This window comes from Castanea sativa, chromosome 8 (assembly GCF_040712315.1).
Source record: "Castanea sativa cultivar Marrone di Chiusa Pesio chromosome 8, ASM4071231v1".
NCBI lineage: Eukaryota > Viridiplantae > Streptophyta > Magnoliopsida > Fagales > Fagaceae > Castanea > Castanea sativa.
The window spans coordinates 7,470,400-7,482,064 of NC_134020.1; the positions used below are offsets into that span (position 1 = coordinate 7,470,400).

General features: G+C 43.2%; 1 protein-coding gene across 1 annotated transcript; it reads left to right on the forward strand.

Annotated features, from left to right (window-relative positions):
• The first annotated feature begins 7,920 nt into the window (after window positions 1-7,920).
• On the forward strand, window positions 7,921-10,580 carry LOC142605505 (receptor-like protein CLAVATA2). The gene is made up of 2 exons (XM_075776901.1): window positions 7,921-8,131; window positions 8,222-10,580. The coding sequence occupies exon 2, from the start codon at window positions 8,344-8,346 to the stop codon at window positions 10,543-10,545; it is 2,202 nt and encodes a 733-aa protein (XP_075633016.1). The 5' UTR covers window positions 7,921-8,131; window positions 8,222-8,343; the 3' UTR covers window positions 10,546-10,580.
• Window positions 10,581-11,665: the final 1,085 nt, after the last annotated feature.

Genomic DNA, 11,665 nt, shown 5'->3' on the forward strand with positions numbered 1-11,665 from the left:
TTCATCCGTTGGATGAACCGTCCATTTGGGGACTTGTAGAATTTTCATCCGTTGGATGAACCGTCCACTTTGTGGACTTGAAGAATTTTCATCCTTTGGATGATCCGTCCACTTTGTGGACTTGTAGAATTTTCATCCTTTGGATGATCTGTCCACTTTGTGGACTTGTAGAATTTTCAACAGCATGCATTTCATATTTTCTAAATAAAAATTCCTCTCATTATATCAGTTCAACAGACCAAATTGTTTATGGAAAAGAAAACTTGGGTTCTAATAAGTAAAAACTATGACTGTTTAAAATTAAACCGAAAATAAGGCGGTAGATATGTCTTATGACTGCTACACTACTGGTAATACTTCTTCAGGTGCTCCGTGTTCTAGGGATGGCCCAATTTCCTTCCGTCCAACGTCTCCAAGTAGTACGTTCCTTTCCTATGCCATGAGATAATTCTGTACGGGCCTTCCCAGTTAGGACCCAGCTTTCCCAAGGATGCATCATTCGTAGCGCCAAGCACTTTTCGTAATACCAGATCTCCCACCTTGAAGTCCCGGTGCCAGACCTTGGAGTTGTAGTGTTTTGCCATCATGTCTTGGTACCGCGCCAGTCTCTGCGCTGCTGCTGCCCTGACCTCATCTACAAGGTCAAGCTCTAGATGCAATGCTTCATTATTCTTGCTCTCGTCATAGCTTTCCACGCGGTAGCTCGTTAATCCTACTTCCGCCGGTATGAGGGCCTCAGCACCATACGCCAATCGAAACGGTGTCTCTCCTGTTGGCGTTCTTGCCGTTGTCCTGTACACCCATAGTACACTTGGTAGTTCGTCCGGCCATATGCCCTTTGCCCCCTCGAGTCGAGTCTTGATAATCTTTAACAAGGACCGGTTCGTGACTTCAACTTGTCCGTTGGCCTGTGGGTGGGCGGGTGATGAGTAGTGATTCTTGATTCCCAGCTGAGAACAAAAGTCTTGGAATGCATCGTTGTCGAATTGCTTCCCATTGTCTGAAACGAGCACTCTTGGGATCCCATATCGGCAAATAATACTTCTCCATACAAAGCTGCAAATGTTTTTCTTCGTGATAGTAGCAAGAGCTTCTGCTTCCACCCACTTGGTGACGTAGTCGATACCAACCACCAAGAACTTCAGTTGTCTTACCGCTATTGGAAATGGACCCATGATGTCCAATCCCCATTACGCGAACGGCCATGGAGCCGTCATAGGTGTGAGTTCCTCTGTTGGCCGTCTAATGAGATTGCCAAACCGTTGACACTTATCGCAGGCTCTAACGTACATATGGGCATCCTTTTGCATCGTCGGCCAGTAGTATCCTGTTCGGAGTAGCTTGTGCACCAGAGACCTTGATCCAGAGTGGTTTCCACAAATTCCTTCATGAACTTCCCTCATCACGTAGTCTGCTTCCTCACGGCCAAGGCATCTTAGATATGGTCGGGAGAATCCTCTTTTGTAGAGGACGTCTTTAATCAAGACGAATCGGGCAGCCTTAACCTTCAATTTCCTTGCGTCTTCTTTGCTATCTGGCAGCTTGCCGTCCTTGAGGTACACCACAATTGGAACCGTCCAATCGTCTTTAGTGCTTACTTCCTGCATTCGAACGTTATCTAATAGCAGTGAATGTTGGACAAAGGACAATACCTGTTCTGGGGCGATCATAGGTTCGGCCGAAGCAGCCTTTGCGAGTCGATCCGCCTCTTGGTTCTCTTCTCTTGGGATCTGAACTATCGTGAATTGGAGGTCACTCGTTCGACCCTTCACTTCCCCGAGGTACCTTCTCATTCATTCATTCCTACAATCATAGCTCCCATTAACTTGACTGGCTACGATTTGAGAATCGGAGTAGACCACCGCCTTCCTAGCCCCACCCGCTATCGCAAGTTCTAATCCTGCCACCAGGGCCTCATACTCTGCTTCGTTATTTGTAGTGGTGAATTCCAGACGGATCATGCATTCGATCTTATCTCCTTCTAGGGTGTGGAGTACAACCCCGATTCCTCCCGCATGCTTGTTGGAAGATCCGTTTGTGTGAATTCTCCATGTGGGCGTCTCTTCTACCCCTTGCTCCTCAGGTGTAGTGAATTCCGCAATGAAGTCTGCCAGTATCTACCCTTTCACAGCCGTTCGTGGCTGGTATTGGATATCGTACTCACTCAACTCGATAGCCCACAAAGCCATTCGTCCCGCAGTTTCAGGATTGTTCATTGCTCTCCACAAGGGCTGATCCGTCAGGACTTTTATGGTATGTGCTTGAAAATAGGGCTTGAGCTTTCGAGCTGTAGTCACAAGAGCGAAAGCGAGTTTCTCCATCCGTGGGTATCTTTCCTCTGCGCCTCTTAGCGCCCGGCTGATAAAGTACACGGGCTTTTGTATCTTCTCTTCCTCTCTGATGAGAGCTGCACTTACCGCTACTGATGAGACGGCAAGGTACAGGAACAATTCCTCCCCCGGCGTGGACGGGCTAAGCAATGGCGGGGTAGAGAGATATGCCTTCAACTCCTCAAATTCCCTTTGGCATTCGTCCGTCCACTCGAAAGATCTCCTTAGTGTTCTGAAGAAAGGGAGACACTTGTCCGTCACTCTCGATACGAACCTATTTAAGGCTGCTATCTTCCCTGTCAGGCTTTGCACTTCCTTCACCGTCCTCGGAGGAGATAGCTCCATAATCGCTTTCACTTTCTCTGGGTTGACTTCAATGCCCCACTGGGACACCATGAATCCTAAGAATTTTCCAGCGGTAACTCCGAATGCGCATTTGCTTGGATTCAGCTTTATTTTATACGTCTGAAGAGTGTTGAAAGTCTCCTGGAGGTCCCTCAGATGATCGGACACCTTTGCACTTTTCACCAACATATCATCTACGTAGACCTGGACGTTTCTGCCAATTTGGTGTGCGAACATTTTGTTCATTAATCGTTGATACGTGGCTCCCGTGTTCTTGAGCCCGAACGGCATCACCTTGTAGTAAAAAAGCCCCTGGCTTGTCACAAATGATGTTTTCTCTTGATCAGTTTTATCCAATTTAATTTGATTATACCCTGAGAAGGCGTCCATGAAGCTCAACAGTTCATGTCTCGCGGTGGAGTCTACTAAGGTGTCAATGCGCGGGAGTGGGTAACTGTCTTTAGGGCATGCTCTATTCAGATCCGTGAAGTCAACACACATTCTCCACTTCCCGTTTGATTTCTTGACCATTACCACATTGGCTAGCCAATCAGGGTAATACACCTCCCTTATGAAGTTTGCTTCTCGTAGCTTCGCACTTCCTCTCGCCACGCGCTCGATCCCGTTCTGGGGCGAACACACGCTTCTTTTGTCGAACCGGAGGGAAAGAAGGTGATACGTTCAATTTGTGAACTATGATTGTTGGATCTATTCCCGGCATGTCGTCATGGCTCCATGCAAACACGTCTTGGTTCTCTTCGAGGAATAACAGAGCGCATGTCGAACCGTTTGGTCGACCGAGGTTCCGATCCCCGGTGGTCCCGGTCGGGCCTTGAATCATCCGCCGTACCTCCTCCAATTCCTCCACATGTGTTCTCAAGCATCGTTCTCTGTTCCTCGATGTTCATTGCCTGTACATGGTCATCCATTTCCATCATGGCAACGTAACATTCCCGCACAGCCACCTGATTTCCGCGCAGTTCTCCAACTCCGTATTCGGTGGGAAACTTGATCATCAGATGGTAGGTAGAGGTGACGGCCTTCCATGCATTGAGAGTGGGTCGTCTAAGGATGGCGTTATACGCTGAAGAGCAATCAACCATGAGAAAGGAAACATCCTTGGTTATCTGCTGCGGGTAATCTCTAACCGTCACAGACAATGTAACGACGCCTAAAGGATAAACCCTTGTTCCTCCGAAGCCAACAAGGGGTGCGTTTGTTGGGACCAGTCGTTCTTTGTCCTTCCCCATCTGCTGAAACGCGGGGTAATAGAGGATATCTGCAGAGCTCCCATTATCCACTAAAACTCGATGTATGTTATAGTCCCCTGCTCGTATGTTGACCACAAACGCGTCGTCATGTGGGTGGTGAAGGCGTCGCGCATCTTCTTCCGTAAACCTGATGCTAGGACTATCTTGTCGTGTCGCTTTTCGTGAAGCACCTGTTGACTAGACGCTTTGAACCGTCCGTAAGTAAGTTTTTCGGGCCTTTTTGGATGACCCTGCAAAAGTGTTGCCTCTTACAATCATCCGTATATCTCCTACGGGCAGCCTGGGACGCTCATTTTCCCGTCTAGGATGCTGCTCCTAGGGTTAATCCATTCTCTCCTTTCTCACGAACCTCTGCAACCTTCCTTGCCTGATAAGGGCCTCGATCTGTTGCTTCAAGTCATAACAGTCCGTTGTATCGTGGCCGTGATCACGATGAAAACGGCAATATCTATCTCTTGGCCTCTTGTTCGGATCTCCCTTCAACTTGCCCGGGAACGTCAAGGTTCCTTCATCTTTGATTTGCATTAACACTTGGTCAATTGGGGCTGTGAGGGGGTGAAGTTTGTAAATCTTCCCGAAGGTGGTTTGGATCTCTGGTCTTCTCGTCGGTCTCTAGTTCTTGCCATTTTTCGCCCATTGTCTGATTTCGTATCTTCCTGTCTTTTCCTTTTTCTTGGCTTATAGTCCTCTCGGGCCAGCAAGGCATCCTCTGCGTTCATGTACTTCGTCACCCCGTAAAACACGTCGGACATAGTTTTTGGATCATTTTTGCATAAAGAGAACAAGAACTTCCCCTTTCGCAGCCCGTTTGTGAATGCTGCCACAAGTATCTTGTCATCCGCCTCGTCTATCGAGAGGGCTTCCTTGTTAAAGCGGACTATGTATGATCTTAAAGTCTCGTCTTCTCGTTGCTTAATACTCAGTATACATGCAGTAGACCTCTTATGCCGATGACTTCTGATGAAGTGTGATACGAACTGTGCGCCTAATTCCTTAAAAGTGCCAATGGAATTGGGTGTTAGTCTACTGTACCAATCTCTCGCAGGCCCTTTCAAAGTGGTGAGGAAAGCCCTGCACATGATTTCATCCGATACACCCTGAAGATGCATTAGTGTTCTAAAAGATTCCAAGTGATCCAATGGGTCTTTAGATCCGTCGTAGTTCTCCACATGAGGCATGCGAAACTTTGGAGGAAGGGGGCATGAATTCACTAGCGTTGTGAAAGGCGAGTCCGTTCTATGGACTAGGTCGTCCAGGTCACTGGATACCCGTCCTCTAAGGGCATTCATCATCACATCCATACGTTCCCTCATCTCTTGCATTTCGGCAGCTATATGAGTCGGCAAAGTGTCTGAGACGGATGGTCGATTGGTTTCTTGCCGCTCGGGTCTAGTTGGAGCGTTGCTGCCCTCAGGTCCTTCTGCGTTTCTCCCTTCCGGACTAGCACCCTCCTGGTCTTCTTCTGGTGCACTTGGGTGTGTGGTCTTTTGTCGCAACTGTTCTTCTAAATCATGATTTTGCTTGGTGAGGCGCTCAACCGCCGCCGCAAGCGTTTGGACCTGCCTCTCTAGAGCCGTGGCGTGTGGTTCATCGCCTTGATTGTTGTTTGTTGCCATCGATCGAGTGAGTACCATACAAATTTTCGTCTCAGGAATAGAGCGAGGCTGAAATAATCGAAAGATCTTTCCCACAGACGGTGCCAACTGATGATGCCGAAAAAATCACCAGTAAGTTGCAAGCACTCTCCAACTTGAATCAACACCTGCAAAGAGAAAACAAAGAAACCTAAAAGAGAGCACCGGTGTGGTGCCGGCCAAAAACCCTCCGAAGGTCAAGTTAGAATTTCTTCACAACCCTAGAGTGCCAGAGTTGAGTCGAATGTGCGTACCTTGATATCTAGGGTTTCTGGGGTATTTATAGTGGGTCGAATTGCCTTTCCTTTTAGGATACAACTTCCTTCTTGAGTTCTTTTCCATATAGGAGTCTTCTCAAACGTGTGATGCAAGAAGTTCAAGTGTGCACGCTGGCATGGAGATAAAGCAAAAGTCGATTTAAACATATCAAGTGACATACAACCTAGAATCTGCAATTAATTCATATATGACGGATACTCAGTAAATTCAACTGTCCTATTCGCGTCACCTACAGTGTCGATCCGTCTTTATACTCTCCGTCCCTTCAAGTTCAATGGAAATATCCGTCTCCTATTTTTATCCCCTTCACCAACCTTAGTGCTGCTCGATGGCACACAAAGTTGTAAAAACCCTTCGATGCCACGATCTCTTGGGGCTTGTAACAATAGAAGAACTTGTCAAGGGATAGGGCTTGACACCCCCCACTCAAATAATCTGCTAATCGACGATGGAGATAAGTAAGAGGAAACCTCAGACCAGTAATGAAGGCTGCCTCATAAAAACCAACCTCATATGACTCCCCCGTGTAACACTTTTCCCCCTTATCAGCCTTCTTGATAAGGATATTGTCAGGGATCTGAAAATAGGATCTGAGTCTATTAAGAACCTCATTTGTCGTGCTCACTAGAAAGTCATTAACTGACTAGATTCGGGGAAGGAAAACTTTTCTATAACCACATCCTGACGGACTGGCTTCCCCCTCCCCCTCAAAAGATGAATCTGCCGACAACTTCCTCTCAAAGCCGGACCAATCATCTGACACATAAGTAACCTGACAAGTAGGCCTCATTGTCGCTCGATTCCAAATGGATCGACAGTGAATGTTCACTCATCACTTCACTACTTCCTAACATTCCCTCACCTACAAGTGACGGATGGAGACTAAGATTCTACTCGCTCAACTACTAAACATAGAACCAACAACTACTAATCAAAATAAAAAATAAAAGTAAAGTAACAATAAAAGAAGGGAGACTTACGTAGTAGCTATTATAGGGGGGATGAGTGATGAACAAACAAAAATAGATAGTTCTCTATAAAGCGACGAATGACCACCAAAGATCAATGAAAGAAAAGAGCTCTGATTAGGCACTTGGAAGTGAGAAATGGCAAACATGAGGCTAGAGAAGGCATCCAACTATTTATAGGACGGAGAAGCACGAGAAACGAAGCGAAGCTACGATACGGGTCACCTAATCAAGGATCGCCACATGTCACCTAGCCTCTATAAAAGACATTTTTACCCCTATAGATGGCATGAACCTAGACAAAGCAAGTAATGACTAAAATATCTTTTGTATTCTGTGGCCCGTCAATTATCCCGACAAACAACAAATTAGGGGGCAGTTGATAGGGATATTTTCGTCCATAAAAGTCATCAGTTCACTTTGACCCGTTAGGATAGATGCCCCCTCCAATGGGATCCACCAACCACAAACCCATTGGGATAATTTTCTTATTCAATATCCTTAACATCCTGATAGGTTAGTGGTCCACCCTCCCCAGAGACCTGTTAGGTAGCTCAAGAATGTGCTTGACGGGCGATATGCCTTGTCCTCTACTCACATACTGACAGACGGATAATTGGACCGCTTGGTTGGTGATCATGCCAATGGTTGAGTATACTAGGTCCCATAATTCTTTACGTGTTCTCCACTCATATGCCTCTATATGGAAATTACTAGAACACCGTGCCCAAAAACCCTACTACACGTTCATATCTTCCTTGTATCAGAAGAGAAACACTAAGATCTTGGAACTTTAACTCCAAATATTCTATACAAGGAAAGCTCCTACGTTCAAGGGATCTTAGTTTCCTTAAACTTACTGTTTAAATTATAATTTAAGACTATAAATACTTAAAATAGTCCACAATAATATAGGAGTTTGTAATAAAACTTTGTTGAAATAATAACCTCAGTTAGAACGTGAAAGTGACGCGCCAAGAAAGGAGAGTCGTTTTCTTACGGTAAAGAAAAGAGAGTGAAAAAAGAATATATTCACGCCTCAGCTCATTTGGTAACAGTGGTCAGTCAGTCAGTCAGTGGACAAAAAAGAAAAGGAAAAAAAAAGTGAAATTTGGAACAAACCAAAGTACCAATCTAAAGACTTTTTTATTTTTTCAATTATTATGAACCTCACAGCAAGGTAAAGACTAAATTAGGACCCAACAAATACGAGAATGAGAATATCTGATCTTAGTGTAAGAGAGAAACTTTCATACAATTCCACTTCCACATTAGTTGCTGTCTTGGTTCATTGATTCTTAGCTGTAAGTCTCTTTCTCTCTCTCTCTGTGCTTATGTGCATGTTTTTTTAGGACTGTTTCAGTTTATAATGTTCTATTCTATGTTTGTTTTAGTTCTTGCACTCAACTCAGTTAGATGAAGATGGGTTTCATGTTTTCACCCCTATAGTTTCCCTAATTTACACCTTCTGCCACTGAGGTGTTGTTCTTCAGTTAGCCTTCTGTGTTTTTCAGTCATGGAAATTAATTGGGTTTCAGTTGTTTGCCCTTGGAAAGCCTTTCAATTACATGTTCTGCCACTACTCTTCTTGTTGGTTCTGTTACGTTGTTCAAGCCCTTGTCAGTGTGTTGTTGATCTTGACCCAGATGACAAAGCCTTACTTCTGGCATTCAAATCAAGGGTCCAAGACCCTAGCCAGAGCTTATCAAGCTGGGTTGGGACTAACTGCACCAGCTGGTCCGGGCTCACCTGTGAGAACCGGACCGGCCGGGTGGTTTCAATCAACTTGACCAACATGAACTTGTCCGGCAAAGTTCTCCCAAAATTGTGCAAGCTCTCGTTTCTGGAAGACATGAATTTGTCCCATAACAATTTTACATGCCCAATTCCACTATGTTTTGGTAATTTGGTTAGTCTCAAAGCCATCGATCTTAGTCACAATAGGTTTCTTGGTGTTGTGCCTGACACACTCATGAGGCTTAGGAATTTGAAAGAACTTGTTTTGAATGGGAACCGAGATTTGAGAGGTCTTGTTCCTGGGTGGCTTGGTAATTTCTCAACAAATTTGGAAAAACTTGATCTGGCTTCCAATTCGTTTTGCGGAGAAATCCCCGAAAGCTTGTTGTATTTGAAACCTTTAAAGTATTTGGATCTTGGTAACAATAATTTATCGGGTAATCTTCGTGATTTTGGCCAATCTTTGCTGGTTCTTAATCTTGGGTCAAATCAGTTTTCCGGTACCTTGCCTTGCCTTTCTGCTTCTGCTCAGTCTCTCAATATTTTGAATATGGCTAACAATTCTATTGTGGGAGGAATACCCACATGTGTTGCTTCTCTTCAAGCTTTGACTCATCTAAATCTGTCTTTCAATCACTTAAAATATGCAATATCTCCTAGACTTGTATTTTCCGAGAATCTTCTTGTGTTGGATTTGAGTAACAATGATTTGTTGGGTCCCCTACCACACAAGATTGCAGAGACAACTGATAAATCTGGGCTTGTTCTTCTTGACTTATCCCACAATCAGTTCTCAGGTGAAATCCCATTGAGGATAACGGAATTGAAAAGCTTGCAGGCATTGTTTCTTTCAAACAATCTTCTTACAGGGGAAATTCCTGCAAGGATTGGAAATTTGACTTATCTCCAAGTGATAGATCTTTCGCACAACTTGTTATCAGGTTCAATTCCTTTGAACATTGTTGGGTGCTATCAGTTACTTTCATTGATGCTCAATAACAACAATCTTTCTGGTGAAATTCATCCAGAGCTTGATGCATTGGATAGCCTGAAGATACTAGATCTTAGCAATAACATGATTTCTGGTGAGATCCCACTAACTTTGGCAGGCTGTAAATCTCTAGAGTTTGTAGATTTTAGCTCCAACAATCTCTCCGGAACTTTGAATGATGCAATAACCAAATGGTCAAACATCAGGTTTCTCTCCCTGGCTCAGAACAAATTCAATGGAAATCTACCCAATTGGCTATTCACATTTGAAGAAATCCAAACAGTAGATTTATCAGGCAACAAATTCTCTGGCTTAATAGCAGATGGTAACTACAACATTAGCGTAAAGTTCAACAAAAGAGACATTGATAGAATGTCTAGAGGGCCATTTGTTGCAATGCCAAATGTGCATGTCAGAGTTTCAGTGGTTGTCACTGGTAGTAGTCAATCAAGCTTCGATTACCATCTATCTTCAACAGTTGGAATTGATTTATCCAATAATTTGCTACATGGAGAGATTCCACAGGGCCTATTTGCACTACAGGGCTTGGAATACCTGAATTTGTCACACAATTTTCTTGACGGTACTGTTCCTGGTTTAGAGAAGATGAGCGGTTTAAAGGCCTTGGATTTATCACATAATTCTTTATCAGGTCAGGTCCCTGGAAATGTTTCTAGCCTTAAAGATCTGACACTCTTAAACTTGTCATATAACAGTTTCTCTGGATTTGTTCCTAAGAAACAAGGGTATTGGAGGTTTCCAGGAGCATTTGCTGGAAATCCAGACCTTTGTGTGGAAACCCCAAGTGGAAGGTGTGAAACAGAGAGCATTCCAATGATGCCTGGTAAGTCTTTTCATGATGGAGTGGTTGAGGGGCCGATTTCTGTATGGGTGTTTTGTTTAAGCTTTTTTGTTAGTTTCTACTTTGGCATTGTTGCTTTATTTTGTTCAGCTCGAACAAGAAATTACATTCTCCATATGAAAGTTTAATGCAATATTTGTGAGATTGAGAACTTTATCAAGTACATTCTTGTTGCCTCATTTTATGAAGAATGGGACTAAAACAATGAATAGAAGAAATTTATTGCATGTGAGTTAGCTAAAGTAGATTTGCTAGTTCTGCCGCTCATGAATTGCGTCATTACTCAATAGACAGGTACTTCTTTGCTTTCTGGGTTGGTTAATTCTTCCCTCTTCCCAAAAGCCCTTGATAGAGCTCTTGAAGTGGACTTTTGGAATGCTCAATTTTTTCTAGATAAGTAAACTCCTTTTCTAACCAATAAATTTGGTAAGAGATTCTTAGTAACATTGTTCAATTTTTGTGAAAATACATGTAGGTGAAAAGTGTATGGAAATACATGTTGTGATACTTAAACAACAGTTTTCGTTGTTTAAACATCATTACCAAACGAAGCCTAAAGTTAGCCACAAAATTATTTCCAGTTGCCACCCTTTTTCCACAAAATCATTTCCAGTTGCCACCCTTTTTCTCTTACAATCTTGTAGCGTAATTGTGATCGAAGGCATTTCATTGTTCTTGATTTTGCAATGAACCCGGAAGAGGAAAATATTTTTATGTTTATTTTGATGGAAAAATTATTGGAAAGGGATTAGATTAAAAACAAAAAATGCGAATTTACAACAAAAGCACAATTTGATTGGCCAATCTTATCATAGAGTGGCAATGATGACAAGCAATAATGGCTCTGCAAAGGTTGGGACCCTCTAGATCTCACTTAATTAAACAATAATGACAACAGTAATGCTAATTGATTGGCACTTTTGAGCAATGTTGTCAAAATCGGGATCCTACGTAAAATTATAAGAGGTAAGTGGAATCGTGAATCGTAGAATCGAATCGTGGATCACAAGATTCTATATTATTGGAAAAAAAACACACGTTGGTATGTTAAATAATGATATAAATTATATATTCATTTTTAAAAATTAAAAAATTTGCATCTATTTAATGTAATTACCATTCTTCGCTGTATCAATTTGTAGGTATCATTTAAAAATACCAAAAATCTCAAAACTTAATACTCCATTGGGATGTTATTTTTTATTTGGGTCCAACTAAACCTTCTATCAAGTTAAAGAAGATTACAAA